The sequence below is a fragment of the Corapipo altera genome, unplaced genomic scaffold, assembly GCF_003945725.1.
Source record: "Corapipo altera isolate COAL_440 unplaced genomic scaffold, ASM394572v1 73, whole genome shotgun sequence".
NCBI classification, from domain to species: domain Eukaryota; kingdom Metazoa; phylum Chordata; class Aves; order Passeriformes; family Pipridae; genus Corapipo; species Corapipo altera.
Genome location: NW_020884957.1, coordinates 77,896 through 95,443, shown reverse-complemented (window position 1 = coordinate 95,443; position 17,548 = coordinate 77,896). Strand labels below are relative to the sequence as shown.

Here is a 17,548-nt window from a genome sequence, read left to right as displayed (position 1 = left end):
GAGTTTAATGACTTTGAATTATGATATGAGATAAAAAATGTTGAATGCAGAATTAATGAAGTGTGCATGGGATATGCATAGAAATCCCTGCTTGCTTGGCTGGGACCTTAAAAAGGAACAAAAGTACCAAATGCAAAGAGGTCTGAGCTGAGATGTTCTTTTCTGAACTTCTTAATGTCAAGCCAACTACTGTATGATGTTTCTTTTATGCTTTGATATCATTAGAATGTTTTACCTCTGTGACAGAATCTTTTTTTTCATTGTTCCTTGTTAGTACCTTTAAATAAGGCACTGATGCCTGAAGAGAGTGCATACTATGGAAATGATTGTGTCCTGAGTATCTTTGTTAATCTCAAGCTATCCCGAGTTGGTAATGGTGTGTGTAAAATATATGCAGAAGTACCTGGGTGAAGGTGTTCTGTGAAGAGCCTGTTCCTGCACCCCATCAAAATACTTTTATGTTGAGGAAAATTAGCTGTAAGCATGTAAATTGTTAATTAGAAAGTTGACTAAGGTCATAATAAAATTGAATGTCAGAATTATTTCATGAGGCAATAGTGTGATATTCTGGCATTTCAGGGTATAATGTCTAATGTGTTTTCTCCTGAAATAAACTTTGTTTTGAAAAATATTTTAGAAAGTCATGTAGGTAAACCTCATCCCTGGTCTCTTGTAGCACTAAATACTACAAATGAAAGTTTTGCTTTTCTTAGCATATTTAACAATTTAGTCTTTTCTCTTTTGGCCCCTGTAACAGTTCACCTTGTTGTTAAATACAAAGTAAAATTTTAGATAATATTATATGGAATGAATGGTTGGTTGTAAACCTCGTAATCCATGGTTGTTTGTGTTGATCCTGCTGCTTCTGATTGGGCAGGTACTAAAATGTATATTCACTAGAGTAAAAACATGTGACAGTGAGCACAAAAGCTTCTTTGCACTCTGTGATGGCTTGAAAACTTGAACTGCTACATGGCAATTACACCACCACAACAGCCAACTGATTTGAGTTAGCAGAGTAAGTGGTATACGAACCCCAGGTACAGGTACAATGAAAACAGTAACAACATTTTTAAGCTTATTGTAGTTTTTAATTAGAAGGAACTAGAAATAAGTTCTGTCACCTAAGTTGTGTCTTTAAATTTCTAAAGAAATTACTGCAACAAAAATAGTTATCCAGTGGAAAAATTCCAGACTACTTTGTTTAGTGATTGCTGTGATATTGCAAATCAGATCTGCTTTCTCTCTTGACTAGACAGAATCATAATAAGAAGGTCAAAGATTGTGCGATAAAATTTGGAAATGACTGAAACTTGTAAATGGCTCAATTTTTACAATTAGTGATTTTTAATTAAACAAAGGTAGCCAGGTTTGATTAAGCTGAAAGAAATATAAGATAACAAAGAAGAAATAAATTAAATGGCCATTATAGTTAAAAATTATAGTTAGCTGAAGCATACTTGATCAATTTTTACCATAAGTATTAAATAAAAAAGATGCACAATACTTCAATAGATTTCTGAATTTTATTAAATCTCATTCTTTGATTCCTTCTCTCTCTCTAGTTAGTAATTTTTTTGTTTTTTTCTAATATTAAATACAGGTTTTGTAGGTTTTATCTCCTATCTAGATGTAAATGGGAGCTGTGATTGGCTAATACTCATTATGGCACAGCCAATTAATGTAAAATAGCAACGATTAAAAGAAATGTTAAATCTTCCATGTCTACACTGGAAAGTTAAGAAAATTAAGAAACTCTTGGGAGCCTTTCAGTGGAACTAGGCTTTATAAACATTGATTCATGATATTAACCATGGATGAAAGGTGTGATTTAGGAAAAAAACCCAAGCAATTTTGAAAGACATTTATGATGTTTTGTTTGGCACAACACAGAATCCAACACTAAATAGTTTGGAACAAATCAATTTAAAAATAATGTTGTATATTGATCCGGTTTTTCACAAATCCTAGACCTTGACATTTGTGTTAATAAAGGCTGTGAAATTGCCATGAGAACTGTGAAGATAAGAGCATATCTTTGTTTTGCTTTGATAACAGGAGCTCTGTGTAAAAGGTTCTCAGTCTTTACATTTAAAAAGCTCGCTGGTGGAAGCTGCTGCTAATGATCTGATTGACATGTTACTTGACACCGAGGTACAGATCAGTAAAGAAGATGAGAGGTCAGTTGTACCTAGTGGTGAAAAAAACCTCAAAAATACAGGTAAGAAAAACCTCAAAAATACGGGTAAGAAGATTGTATTGAAGATGGGTGCTTGTGTTTCTTTTTCATGATGACAGTATGTGAAGGGGGATATTGTAGCTTAGCTGACTGAAGTACTGAAGAGTATCTAATGTCTAAAGACTTTTCTTTGAATTTGCCGGGGAAACGCATCACTTAACAATCATTTATTATCTGCAAAATAGGTTAATATTATTAATCTAACTTGCATGTTGAAATGTTAATGCCATAGGAGCAGCTATTTACAGGCCTTGGTTAATTGCTGCACTTCCTAGAGAGAGAGTATAAGAAATAGTGTCTGAATTTTAGTGAGTCATGCCAGTTTCTACTGAGTAGAGAAGGTGGATAGAAGTAAAAGGACTGTTACATTCAGGTACAGATTACAAATGCATCATTCTGCACTTCTTAAAAATAATTTTGGACCCCTGTGGAGGTGTCGCTATATTGTGTTTTCAAGTCCATTAAGTCAATTTAACTAACTGGATTTATGATGTTTTAGCAACAGAAGAGGAAAGAAGATCAAAAAGCTTGAATTTCTCCCAAAATTCCAGTGAGATATGGGCTGACCTGTCTCCTACAGCCAAGAGGAAGAGAATGGATTTAGAAAAGTTAGAGGAAGAAGCCAATGAACTGCTTTCTTACTTTAATAATCGTAATATTGATGCCCTTTTGAAAGTAATTCGAAACACTCTGGAGACCCTACGCAAGCGCATCCATGCATCTTCCATGATCAACTTCCTAGGTGTCCATATTGCAGTACATTGCTTTTCTAGGCTATAAAAAGAAATATGTAAATTTAATATGTCATAGTTGTATAAAAAGAGTCACGAGTGTAAAAGAGGGGAAAACAAAGGGAGTTTGGTTAAGCTTTTTTGTTAAATTGCTATCATTGTATATTTCCCAAAAAATTTTTTTTTTCCTGTGGCAGTAGGAACATGTCATTACAATGCTCTGACTGTACTGTTCTTAGTCAATGCTCTTAGCACTAACTGTACTGTTCAGAAGCTGGATATTTTATTTGGAGCTGGACTTGTTGATAAGTGTTTGATCTTGGCTTTACATAAAACTGTATAAAAAAACAATAGAGAAGGAGGTGTGTTCTCTTTCTCTTATTAATTACCTTCTGATATTTCTATACACAGTGATGGAACACTTTTGAAGTGTTTTATTGTTACATTCCTTTAAGAAACAAAAATAAAGGCAGTTGTGTTTGGTTTCTATAGCATATAAGACATACAGTATTATGAGGTTCTGAGGAGGTTTTGTGCCCAATGTAATATTCTAACTGGGATTACAAGCCAGATAACAAAATTGTCTGCTAAACAGAGTTTAGCTGCACAGAACAAGTTGAAGAGGAGCTTCATGGAGATAAATAGATTGGCACTTGGTTTTTTTGTGCTGCTGTAGAGTTTAGCAATACATCTTATAAGTTACTGAGGAATCTTTTTTCCCTTAAGAAATTACACTCAACACTAGGATATATATATATATATATATGTTATTTTATATCAATACAATGTCTATTTTGATGTCTTGAAAAAAAATATGAACAACCTTTTTTGTTTTGTTTTTTTTTCTTCTGTTTTTATCTTGCATTTAGAAAATCACAGTGCTTCTAAGCAGAAAAAAGGTACTCGTCCTATGATTAGGACTAATATTAACTTATCTATCCCTAATATCATCATGACACCCTCTTTGGATGAGGTACAGCAGATGCTAAATAAAGCTGTAAATAGTATTGTGAAAGTAATGAAAGGAGTTGGGCAGTGGAGTAAGGAGAGAAGATCCAAGGTTTGTGTCTTTAACAACCTTACTTAAAACTAATGTTTCAAAACTGCTGCAAATAGAAAATAAATATTATTTCTTCCTCAGAAGAAAATGTTAGAGAGAAGAGTTGCTGTGTTGCGGTGTGAGAGCAGAGACAGTGATTCTGATGATGGAATGAAAGAGACTGGAAAAAAACCCATCCATGGTAATGATAAACTCTGGCATTATTAAATTTGAATGTTAGGTAAATGTGATTTATAGAGAATGTGTTGAAGGATAGTAATTACAAAATACATCAAAATCTTCATTGATTTTAAACTGCCTCAGAGAAGATATCTCTTCGTGATTAGAAACCAGGTTTGCCACTTGTCCTTGTGTAGCTTTGAGTAAAGGGATTTTTTTGTGCTTCTTGAAGAGTTGTACTGCTTTGGGTTCTACCTGCGGCAGGTGAAAGGGTGTTAGGGTGCCAACGTGGGCAGCATAGAAAACAGTTGTAGTCACTATTCCTGCACAAAAGATATTTCATCATTTGCCAGTGTGGTTTGTAACTTGGCATGTTCAAATGGCATCTTAAAACTTTTGTTGAAATTCCTTTAAGAAGGGTAAGTTGAACTTACACAAAACCTGGTATTGAATAGAAATATCTGTATAAATTGCAACACTGGTAGAAAGAGGATTTTGTAGAGGATTGAACAGACTAGAATTTCTGAAAGGATTTTATCTTAATCTGTTTTATGATCAGATGTTGAATTAAGTTATCGAAGGCATTAGTTCAGGGAAATTTAAGACGGTATCTTTGGTTGCTGGTTTTTCTTTCTCTGAAATGGTTTAAAATCAAGCCAAATTAATTGTTCTACATTGTACTTGAGGTACTTAAAAATACATTGGAGTCTTCTAAAGTTAGCACTCTTATACACTTAAAAAGTAGGACAGTAATATTTGAACTGGTTAAGAAATTAATTTAGTCTTTCAAAACTAAGACTAAGAATTTCTCTTGCATGAGATGAAATAAGAAATGATGGTAAACTCAAACTTGTTGATATTTGCTAACTGATGGACCTTTCTTTTATCTTTGTTTCTGGGGACTGGCTAGGATCATCTTCTCAGAGTTAATGTTAATTTGTATTTCAAATTGTCAGTTGTGGGATATTTCAGAAAATAAAAAATACTTATGGATTTACTCAATGCAAATCTTGGTGAAGTATACAGGATAAACCTTGTGGAGGCATGAGAGAAAAGGAAAGATTATGTTTGAAAGATTGGAGTGGAATTTGTTCCATATTTGACAGGGTACCTAGATGAAGCAATTTGTCTAAAATGGAGAGGTTTATGAATTTGTGGCAATTAAATGCGGCTTCCTAGACTTCTAGTTGCCTTTTTGATTAATAAGAACACCTAACTTTAAAATGCATGTTTATTGAAAAATATGTCATTAGTTTTTGTCTATAGGAATTTACTTGGTCTAAACAGTATGTCTGTCTTAACACTGCTTTTGTATTGGAATCTGCTTTTATAGATACTGTATCAGATGCAGCATCACTCAGTTCATCTGATCCAGTACAAAGCCAAAACTACTTCAAGAGTGTTTCAGAGAACAAAGAAATCATTAAATTAGTATCTTTACTCAGCAGTGCTATCAATTCTTCAAAAAGGGTAAGACAATTGAGATGTTAATTTAATATGACTATCCAAGGGGTAATAATGTATTACTTTTAATTACTTTTACATTGGGCAATAAGGGTGGGCATTTAAAGCTGTGATGAAACACAGTAATGAAAAAGTGTAGTATGGTGGATGGAAAATGTGGTTGAAAATTTGCAAATACACTTTAAAGGTGTTACATGCATTAAGTTTACTCTGTTCCAAAATTTAGGAGGTTTTGAACATTATATAAATTGAAACATAAAAAAATCTAGGCATAGTTGTGTTGTGTGCATTTAATATACAACTGATAATAATACAAGTGTGTTAAATACAGTTTTGTTCACATAGAAATTCTAATGAAACCAGCAAGATTTCTGACCCATTATGAAGAGCTTATGGAGGTTTTTGGAAGAAAACTGGCTTTCAGCTTGACATTTGTAAAGTGCAGCATATGGTTTGCTAGTGGAGGTTAGGATTTAGGTTAAGGGATATTTGTCATTCACATGTCCTGTTCCTATTCTATGCAATCCTTAGTGAACTGTAGGTATTTCTTTAGGGAACTCTGCATCAGCTTCTTGTGGGGCTGGTGCAACCCTTTAAGAGTCTTGCCAGGTGAAAATTTTTGACTCAAGCCATTGTGACTTCAGTGGTACTAAGCATAACTACCAGAATGACATAGAGGCTTGTGCTGAAGACTAAGGTGATGTTGATAATGGTGGTTAGTTATCTTGATATTTTGATACTCAATATTTTGTAATTCAAAACTTTTATCAGTTAACCAGGTTTAAATACCTGAAAGGACTCTATTTATGATGTCATAATTTGAATTATCTCTTGTAGCAGTCATCTCTCATTTACTTGTTTGATTAGCTGCAGTGATGATGATTTACCTTTTTCTGACATTTTTCTGAACTCCTGAGAACTAGAAAAATAATTCTCTTGCACATCCTTAAATGATATTCAAGTCAAAGAGAGATGAATGGAGTGTAGAAATTAATGTTAAAAAAATTGTCTCATAACTTCATTATTTGAGAATGAATTGTTCTTGTTATGTTGGGCCCTGGAGCTCAGGTTACAGTTGCTAGTACAATAAATGGTAGGGAAGGGCAAGTGTACTGTATCCTAGTCTTAAAAGAGTGTTTTACTTCACATTGATTTCTAAGATTTTATTGACTGAAGAATCATTTAATTGGAAAAATGCTTAAACTGATCTGACAAGTTGAATGTGATCAGCATACAGTTCCTGGCATGACTTGGGATCCCTAATGGAACTTAGTTTAGCATAAATTTACCAACAGCCTTCTGTTTAGTGAGGTGATTCAACCTGCTCCAGTATGCAGTTCTTAATGTATTCTAATGAGCAGCTGCTAAGAAATTATATATATCCTATATGTGTGATGCTGCAAATCTTTCTTTGAACTTCTAATGTCTTTCAGGAAGTTCTTACAGCTTTGGAGAGTTTTAGTTGTTACCACCATATATGGCAGAGGGACAAGGAGGAAACCATTGATAAATTAATGATGGGAAACCCATTACTCTCTGAATTTGAATCTGAAATTCTGCATTTCCAAGACTTGGAGCTAAAAATCAATTCAGAGCCAGAATACATATGTGTGGGAGCTATTGCAATGTACACAGGTAGAGTTCAACTTTTCAATTCTGTCTGGAGACATATACTTTCTGACTTCAGTAGGAAGGAGAGATGTAGCTTAGTTTTGGATGGATGAACTAGGTTAAAATGGGAGGGAGAAAGAGAGAGAAGGGCTGTTTGATGTTTTGGCTATAAATGCATGCAAACAAAACACTAACTCAGGGATATCTGTGAGGCTCAACTGGAGTTTCTTCCCCCACCTGGATACTTCTGCTCACTTTATGGGGTGGATGGTAGATGTTTGCCTATCCTTCTGTCACTGATTTCCAGGGGTACATATTTGGTGGGAGTAAGATGATAAGTTTATCTTGTTTTTCTCCTTGCCTGGCGGCATGCAATAAGACATCTGAAACCCCTTCTATTTTGCAGTTACTTGGTTCCACTGATGCTACAAATAAAACTTAAAAAAGCGAAGTGATTGATGGACCATTTGGTTTCATTAAATGTCAGATCAAACTTGTTCCTTCAGCTTCCATAATCAAACTCTTACTTCTTCCTGCACATTATTTTTTTAAGATTAATTTTTTAAAAGATTTTAGACTTAGACGAGAATATTAATCAATTTGTTAGTGATGTATAGAACAGAAATTTGTGTAATGACATATGAACAAGATGACAAGTGTGGAGTCCAGCCTCATCTTTCCAGTAGGTACATCCTAAAAAACATCTACAATATCTAGTATCTCTTCATCATTCAGTGTTTTTAGCTGATCTTTCCAGTAGAATAGATGACAAATTCTGAGAGGATTGGGAGGAAAGTAATCCTGAATTGCAAGCAATCTTATCAACCACTCAGAGGTGTCCATGTGATTTCATCTTCTCTGTACTTGAATGGTTAGACTGAAAAAATGAACTGGCACCAAAGAGAACCCACGTTGCAAAAAAGATTAAAAATGCATCTTAAAAAATATCTACAATATCTAATATCTATGAATTGTTCAATGTTTTTAGCTGATCTGAAGCTAGCACTGAGATCAGAAACCAAAACCTGGATGACTTTGTTGGGGTATCATTGTAATAAGAAGTACCGAACCGAGATGGAAGCAATTTTGACTTTTATAGAGGAAACTGGCAAGAAGTTAAATCGCAGCATCACGGACCTGGATGATATCAGAATAGCCATGTCAGCTTTAAAAGAGATCAGAGAACTACAGATCTCCATAGACTCTCAAGTTGGGCCCATTGAGGTAACTAGTGGGAATGTTGCATGTATGGGTACTGTTTCAACAGAGCAGTTTATTTTCTGGGTGAAAGCTTAACAGAGCACTTTGAAAATGTACGGTTTAATACGTGTTGAATGTTGGGTGACAGACCTGTTGTGTTCCTGTAAATCTTTTTGTGTGAATTTCTGATTTGAACAAATGTAAACTTGCTGAGGTGAGCGGTGGTTCAGGGAGCAGTGCAGAAACTGAGTGATGTAGGTAAGAGGAAGATGAGAATGCAGATATTTAACGCAAGAAAGCTTTTCATGCTTTGTAGAAGAAGTCTGTGTATGAAAAGGAATGAGTTTCGTAATTTATTTTTTTTTAGCTTAGCCTACAGAGGAGGAAAATCTGAATGCTAGGAAAACTATACGAGAAGGTGCAGGAGTGATTGCTTGAGTCAGCTGTATTGTAGGTTGAAATAAACATAAGCAACTGACTTCCTTAAAGAAGTTAAAATAATAGAATACATTTATCGAACATCTGACAAATGGCAGAATTAAAACCAGATGGTAACTGTTTCTCTGCATTCCTGACCAGAGTATGTATTTAAGAAGGCTGTAGTGTGGCAAGATGCACCACTGCTCAGTTGTTCAGTAGAATTCTTTTTTCCTACAACGTGTTCATGATTCCTGATTGCCCATAATTTTATTGTAAGCTTCCAGTTCTGCAGTCAGGAGCCTCAAGTCCCTAGGCACAAGAAGCCATACTACATGTTTTTGAAAGGGGGACTGATGTATTTTCCATATAGTGGCATGGTGGACAGATAGTTATATTTCTGTTGTTGCAATTTAACTGTAGTTTGATCAAACTGGAAAACATAAATGGAAATAATTCCACTTCATACAAAATTTTTCAAATGAAACTGTTATGCCACAGGTTCATTGCTACCCTACCCTGTGCTAATTTACAGTAAGTGAATTTCAATTGTATTTTTGTGAAACTTGACTAAAGGTTTTAGTATGTGGAGTGTTGATATGTTGGTGTTGCAAGTGGAAACCAATGTTGTGAGATAATAAAATTCTGATGTTTCTTCCAGTTTGGTATTGGTTTACCAGAGTGTGCTAACGGATATGCAAAAAAAGAACAGATTTTCTAACAGATCATTCTTTGTTCTTAAAAATTTAAAATGTTAGCATATGTAAACTTAACTTTATGTAAACTTTATGTGTCTTGATCCAACCTTCTGACAGGAATCCTATGCTATGTTGAACAAATATGATCTACTTGTTGCCAAGGAAGAGACAGAAAAGGTGGACACTTTGCACTACACTTGGGAAAAGCTACTAATCCGTGCAAATGAAGTGCAGAATGAGCTCGTTGCTTTGCAGCCAAACTTCAGAGGAGAGCTTATTAGTGCTGTGAAGACTTTTACTGAAGACTGTGCACAGTTCTATTCAGATTATGATCGGGCAAGTATTTTTATTTTATTGTATTAGAGGAGTTTTTGAGGAACAGTGGGAGCATGGAAAGATTTTGGATTTGACTGATGGGATGGGCCTCTACTGTTGAATATGTTTATTCTTGCTAATATGGTATTTGAGTTTCAGTGCTGGGCAGGCTTTGGTTATTGTTTTGTATGTGACTGAAGTGTGTAATGCTGATAATCACTTCTTAGAGATTAAGAATGGATATATTTTAGATTTATGATAAACAGCTAGTTAGCATGAGCAAATGTGAAAACTGGAACTAATGAGAAATTATGTTAGAATGTGAGAAGTGTTTTCTGATGCTAGATATAAGTACAAAATATAAATGAATCAAGCTGAACTAGTCTTGTATCATCTTTTAAGTAATGCTAGAAAAATGAGCTATGATTGCCCAGCTTTTACACTATAATGACAATTTCTACATTCGAAAGACAATTGTGTTCTTTGTGGGGTTTTTTTCTGGTTTTTGTTTGTTTGTTTTTTAATTGTTTTTATAGCAAGTGCTTGTTCTAGTAGGAAACTGTGATCTCTTGGTTCCGTTGTTATCTGATGCAAGGTGGGAATTTTTTTTTTTCTTAGAATGGGCCACTGGTCGTTGGTTTAAAGCCTCGGGAAGCCAGTGACAGGCTTACTATGTTTCAGGTATTGTTAATTCTAAGACATAACTTATTACAAGTAAGCTAACATCTAAAGGGTCTGAGAACAAATCACAGTGGTTGAACTGTCATTGATACATAGGGTTACTGATTTGGCAAAGTCTGTTTTAACTTAATGAAAGCTATGTTGGAATTTTTCTATGCTTTTGCAAAGAATGCTGTTTTTATAGGAGTTAAGAGAAAGGCTGCATAGATAATGATTACTAGATTCAAATATCCTGATGAAAACCTACTCTCAAGTTTAGTGTATTTGACTATAGGCTATTCTTGTGTTCATTATAGTGTTTTGGTTTTTTTGGGGGGGAGGGGGATTTGTTTTTTTTTTTCTTTCCAATAGAATTAAATGTTTCCATTTAAACTGACAATTTTCCCTGTTGAAGTGTTTCTTTGTACTATGATTAATATCTATTCCTGTAATGATGATTTCCAGCGCTTTTCCTTTTCCCATAGTGCTATTCATTTGACTTCCTACTATGTTCCCTGAATAATAATAAGCCTTGGCCTTATTGATCACCATAACTGGTCTACTCTGACCTCAAATCGGGAGACCTGGAGACACACCATCTATAACGCAGCTGTCTCCTTCGAGAACACACGCAGGATCACTCTCGAGGAAAAAAGGCAACGCAGAAAGAACCGTGTCTTGCAGAATACACCATCTAAGGAGTCTTTCTGCTGTGCCTTTTGCAATCGGATATGTCTGTCACGTATTGGCCTCATAAGCCACCAGCGTGCCTGTAGCAAATGTGGATAGTGCCTTCCCAAATCTTCGTTTGCGAAGCCCAGCCATGATGATGATGATGTTCCCTGAACTATATTGCAATTGAAATATAAATTCAAATATGTTTCTCTTTGCTGCTTTAATGGCAATAATTCTTAGTTCAACTCTTCAATAAAAGATTTGCACAGCATACATGCAGAGGTAGAATTTACTGTATCCATCTTTCTTTGCTTTGCATGTCATGCTCCACCTCTTTCAAGTTCAATCTTAGCATTTATTGTTCTGTCACTGTGTCACATGAAGTAAATGGCTTTCCTGTCAACTTCTAAAGATGTGCCTCCAAGCTAGCTAAAAGTTACTCTTCTTATGAAAATCATTGACAAAACTGTTGACAGTGTAAGCTGTTATTATCTCTGTATATCTTTCTATTGTTTCCTGGATTTTAGTCTCTAATGCAGATCCTGCATAATGCCAGATCTTGAATCCTTAGTTATTTAATTTTATTTAATTTAATCTTTTCTTTTCTTTTTCTTTCTTAGAATCGTTTTGATAATCTTTTTCGGAAATATATTACTTGTACAGGTGGGGAAGATCTTTTTGGTTTGCCAGTTACTCAGTATCCTCAACTGCTTGAAATACAGAAGCAACTGAATATGTTACAGAAACTCTATAAACTGTATAACAGTGTCATTGACACAATTAGTGACTACTATGATATTCTTTGGTCAGAATTAGACATTGAAAAAATTAACAGTGAACTCCTGGAGTTTCAGAAGAGGTGAGAAACTTCCGCGGTGGTAAAGTTGCCTAAAGTTCTTTTGTTATTTCTTAAATATGATTATAATTGGTTAGCACCAATAATCATATCTGAGTATGTATTTACTCAGAGTAAATGGAATTTATTGCATGCATAGAAGCTGAGAACTTTTCATCAAACCAGAAATCAAATAATTAAAGGAATTAAACTGCATGTGCTGAGGGTGAGTTTTTCTAGAGCACCGAGCAGTGCATGTCATGAGCCTGCTAAAAAGATTGAATCAGATGATTTTGAAGATTTCTTGAACAGAGTATATTGGAATTAGGCAGCTACACTCTTTAAGAAGAGTCTGTAGGTGCCTGCCCAGCTATTAGTCATTGAATTAGACTGGAATAAGATTTTCTCACATGCAGAATCACATATGGAAGTTTCTAACTACAAGTAACCTGAATTTGGAAGGTACGTGTTCTGCTGTTCAAACCATATACACTTGGTTTTAAAGAAAGAATATTTGAAACTTTTTGAAAAAACTTGCATTATCTCTACGTAGGTGCCGTAAGCTTCCTCGTGCCGTGAAGGAATGGCAGGCCTTTTTTGATCTAAAGAAGACCATTGAGGACTTCAGTGAATGTTGCCCATTGCTTGAGCGTATGTCAAATAAAGCAATGATGCCTCGGCACTGGAAGCAGATTACAGATCTCACTGAACACAGATTTGATGTGGAAAGTGAAACATTCAAACTGAGGGATATAATGGAAGCTCCACTCTTAAGCTATAAAGAGGAAATAGAGGTATTGTGAAGGAAGAAAAATGGATGCATGAAATAAAACAATCTGCTTGAATAGTATAGGAGTAATAGTAACAAGAAGGAAAACAAAATATTTCTAAAGAAAGAAGAGAGAAATGGACTATCAATTCAACTTTTTGTATAAAAAAACAACACAAATATATTGTGGTGTCAACTTCTTTTTTTCAAATCGTGCAACTTCAAATCATTAACTGGGAGTTAAATTGCAAGGGTACCTTACTTTGCAATATTAAAGATATGAAAAGTAATCACTATGTTATTCTTTTATTCCCGCTGAAGTTGACTATATCGTGATATGGGATACAGATTATTAGATATGGTGTTTGTTTATCTGTAGATCTTTCCACTTTGTAAATAATTGCTAATCAGCCTTACCTAGGGTTATAGAAACAAGTGTTAGATTTGTATACCAGAGACTTGAAGCATTCATAGCTTGTTTTGACATCCTATCTATTTAAAAGGATATCTGCATAAGTGCTGTGAAGGAGAGAGACATTGAGCAGAAGTTGAAACAAGTGATAGCTGAATGGGATAACAAAACATTTGTCTTCGCAAACTTTAAAAACCGTGGGGAACTTCTTTTAAGAGGTGACAGCACATCAGAAACAATTACTACCATGGAGGACAGCTTGATGATTCTTGGTTCTCTCATGAATAACAGGTAACAGGAAGGGGAAGGGAGGAATGAGGGAAGAGATTAAAATATTAGCAAAATATTTGTTTTATTGAACAAATCTGTCACAGAGGAGAAAGAAAATAAATGTTTAAATAAAACCTGAGAACTTGCTTGTCCTTGAACTGTTCATGGGCTAGTTTTTATTGTGTGTATCCCTCCAATAAGTTCTTTTCAAAGCATATGGGTGCAGTTCGGGCTTCCTGAGTAAACAAATGGACAGTTTTCATTGATGCAAGAAAGTGGGGATATAAGGAAGAACACTACCTGGTTGTGGCATGCGTACCATGGGCATTACAGGCACTGCTACTCTGCCCCCGTGATAGGTCATTGACTAATAGGTCAATAGGTGATGCCAAAGGTGCTGAAAATCTCAAAGTGAGCTTCAGTTTGTCTGGTTGCACATGCCAGAGCACAGGTAAAATAAGGAACGCAGAACCTGATCATCAGGCAGATGTTCAAAAGCAAGGATTCTGGAGAGTTCAGAAGCTCTGGGACTTACAGCTTTAAAGATGTTGCATAGTCCCTTTTTGAAACCACTTTACCTTAGAGTGAAATTGTAATCTTCTGCTATTCAGCTTCTGTTGGGTCAGAGCTGCGCTATGCACCATGTGTACAAAGCAGCAAGTTGGAGCTGGTTTGATTTAGAGCAGATAACTAGCTGAATTGAGTATATACTTTCACTTGAAAAATATATAACCAGCAAAATTATTCCTTATTCCTTGCAAGTAATATACTGGTTTTCACAAATCTTGTTTTCTTCTTGAAATTAAGCAAGGTGGTTTTTGGTGGGTTTTTTTTTTTTTTTTTTGGTAGATACAACACACCCTTCAAGACACAGATTCAGAAATGGGTGCACTATCTTTCCAACACAACAGATATCATTGAGAACTGGCTGACTGTGCAGAACTTGTGGATTTATTTAGAAGCTGTTTTTATTGGTGGTGACATAGCAAAGCAGCTTCCAAAGGTTTGTAGATGTGCCTTTTTTTCAGTTTGTTTATCTACATTTTAAGAATAAAATTTAACTGTCATGTCATAATTGATGCAGTAACATAAGCTTCATTTTTTTTGCTACTTAACAAAAATATCCTTGCTAAGAAATTAGGTAAGCAATGCCAATGGAAGGTACTGTCTTAGAAAGAATAATAAAATTGTGTGAGCTACTTGATCTTTTTACTTCTAGATTGTAAAGCTGTTAACCAATATGTATTCAGATGTTGTGTCTAGTAGTAGCCTAGCCTAAATAGGCTAGCTTAGTGTACCTACCGGTAGCCTAGTAGTACCTAGGAATCCTTATCCTAAACTTTCTTATGTAGCATTTCAAATTAAAAATTAACTTTAGTTTTTAGAAAAAATCCTTGATATTTGAAGCATTCAATTCAAACCTAATGAGTTTTTGGTCTTCTGCTCTAAGAATGATTGTAAGAGAAAGTAGGTAGCTGGCTCAACAGCCAAGTATGAACTAAGCTGAATTGTGTAAGCAGAAAGAATTGTGGTTTTCTAAGGTGAGAAATTTCAGGAAGACACATGATTATTAGTGAGAAGATTACTGGGGAGATTACTTTTGCAAGCGTCTTTTCCCTCTTTTCCTTCATCCATCTCTTCCATTCTACATTCATCATTGTCATGTTTCAACAGGAAGCAAAGCGTTTCTCTAACATTGATAAATCCTGGGTAAGGATCATGACCCGAGCTCATGAAACACCCAATGTTGTTCAGTGCTGTGTTGGAGATGAAATCATGGGACAGTTATTACCACATTTACTGGAACAGCTTGAAATCTGTCAGAAATCACTCACAGGGTAAGATTATTACAAGACCAGTCTTGACCAGATGGTTGTGCATTGTGTAGCTAGGGAAAGAGCAATTGCTCAAGTACTGTGCCATGAACTGTGCAAAGATCATATTCTTATTCTACTATGAATTCAGTTGAACTGAGCAAACAAGTTAGCAGAATGATACAACACCTCCAGAGAAATTGCTAGCAGCTCACTGATAAGTCTTTGATTTGTGACTAAGCTGCCACTCACTGTCTCTCTCTGTTGAAACCAAAGCTTTTCCCAGCCTAGTTTCAATCCAGAAGACGCTCTAGATCTGTACATTCTATTCAGACCTTTCACAAATCTGGAAGAAATTTAGGGTTCTAAATGGTGAGCAACAGACTTCTTCTAAAAACATTTTATTTTTATTTAGTTTCTTTTTGCTGGTGTTTAGATTATAGCAAATAATACAAGGTTTCTGTGAAATGATTTCTGGTGCTAAGAGAGTAGCTTTAAAGTAGATGCTTAATATGAAGGTGTGTTGGATAAAAATTGTCATTGCCACAGCTAAAAATTGGAATGATAAATTGTAAAAAATACCACTTTCAAAGAGAAAAGGATGTATTGATTAACCTAATCCACTTACAGTCTACTCCTGGTTTCTCCACCATATTTTTTAAAAAATGTAGGTACCTGGAGAAAAAACGCCTTCTATTTCCACGATTCTTCTTTGTGTCAGATCCTACTCTCTTAGAAATTCTTGGCCAGGCATCAGACTCTCATAATATACAGGCACATCTGCTGAACATCTTTGACAACATCAAAACTGTCAGGTTCCATGAAAAGGTATGTACTACCATACCTCAGCATTACGTTCCTTCACACTAACAGTGTGTGATACTTGTTAAACAAGAAAGCTACTTGGGTGCATAAGGCATTCAACTGCTTTACCATGTTCATCAACTATTTGGTAAGTAGACTTTCTTCATTTAAGATTTAATTTCATATCCTTGTTTATGTAATCGTAAAATTTTAAACAGAATAGCAAACCAAAAATTTGCACCAGTGCTTCGGTTTCAGAAAAAAACACCCATGTACTGAACCGTTTTCTGTGGCTTGATGTAGACTGGCATCCTCTCAGATAAGATTCTGATTCTTTATGAGCATATTTGTATCTTTACTTTGTCTGTATTTGTAATCTTCCATTAAATTCTCATTGTTAGAAGTGTGTCTAGAGTCTCCCCTGTTTCTGAGTTGTCTTCAGATGCAGTGTTTGAAGAACACTTTTCTTATACCTTTTACAAGAACAGATAGCAACATTTTTTTCCCTTTCTATGTATACATTTTCTTAGAAATTAGGTCCCCTGCTTTTTAAATTCCTTTAATTGCCCGTGTTCCTTAACTTTTGTGTTTCCATTATTTTTTTTTTAAGACTGTAAATTTTGTTAGGATATTAACCCACCAGTAATGGGGGAAGGTTTCCTGTATTGTGACTTTGTCACAGAATCACAGAATGGGTAAGGTTGGAAGGGACCACAGTGGGTCATCTGGTCCAACTCCCCTGCTCAAGCAGGGTCATCTTAGAGCAAATTGCGCAGAATTGCCATTGAAACTTAAATGAAATGCAGAACTTGTCAACGTATTGGGTGTTGTCTCCTTGTTCAGTTGACAGTGTTTTATTTAAAGCCTTTCTGCATAACAAAAGTAATGATTTGTTTTTACATATCGCTGAACATGAAATTGGCATAATTTAATAGCTACCTAAATAAGTTTAATGAAGTCATTGCAGAAAAATGCAACTTTTATTGTAAAGATAAACAATTCATCTATAAACACAAAATGCTTTTGCTTTGCTTTTATTAGATATACGATCGTATATTGTCGATTAGTTCACAAGAGGGTGAGACTGTAGAGCTGACTAGACCTGTAATGGCTGAAGGAAATGTGGAAGTTTGGCTCAGTTCTCTGTTGAAGGAATCCCAGCTTTCACTGCATCATGTTATTCACCAGGCAGCTATGGACATTCAGGAAACAAGTTTCCAGATTACTGAATTTCTTTCTACTTACCCGGCCCAGGTAATATCATTGTTAAGTTAATGAAGAATTATTCACAGATATGTATCACATTTTTTCTTGTCTTTGCAATCAAAATTGTGGCCAGTGTTATAAATACAAAACTGACATTTAAATTTATCTTCATCATCTCAGTCTTTAAGTTACACTTCACTTTCATATGT

General features: G+C 35.1%; 1 protein-coding gene across 9 annotated transcripts in view; it reads left to right on the top strand.

Moving 5' to 3' along the window:
* DNAH5 (dynein axonemal heavy chain 5) overlaps positions 1-17,548 on the top strand; it is a 114,710-nt gene that overhangs the window by 29,821 nt on the left and 67,341 nt on the right. For all 9 annotated transcript variants that reach the window (XM_027663771.1, XM_027663768.1, XM_027663769.1 and 6 more), the window contains 16 exons: positions 2,059-2,221; positions 2,739-2,981; positions 3,840-4,030; positions 4,112-4,211; positions 5,523-5,659; positions 7,087-7,288; positions 8,253-8,488; positions 9,697-9,915; positions 10,513-10,575; positions 11,850-12,088; positions 12,618-12,858; positions 13,337-13,536; positions 14,365-14,518; positions 15,190-15,353; positions 16,001-16,157; positions 17,175-17,387. In XM_027663771.1, coding sequence (XP_027519572.1) covers positions 2,059-2,221; positions 2,739-2,981; positions 3,840-4,030; positions 4,112-4,211; positions 5,523-5,659; positions 7,087-7,288; positions 8,253-8,488; positions 9,697-9,915; positions 10,513-10,575; positions 11,850-12,088; positions 12,618-12,858; positions 13,337-13,536; positions 14,365-14,518; positions 15,190-15,353; positions 16,001-16,157; positions 17,175-17,387 — 2,922 coding nt within the window. The remainder of the gene's footprint in view (positions 1-2,058; positions 2,222-2,738; positions 2,982-3,839; positions 4,031-4,111; positions 4,212-5,522; positions 5,660-7,086; positions 7,289-8,252; positions 8,489-9,696; positions 9,916-10,512; positions 10,576-11,849; positions 12,089-12,617; positions 12,859-13,336; positions 13,537-14,364; positions 14,519-15,189; positions 15,354-16,000; positions 16,158-17,174; positions 17,388-17,548) is intronic.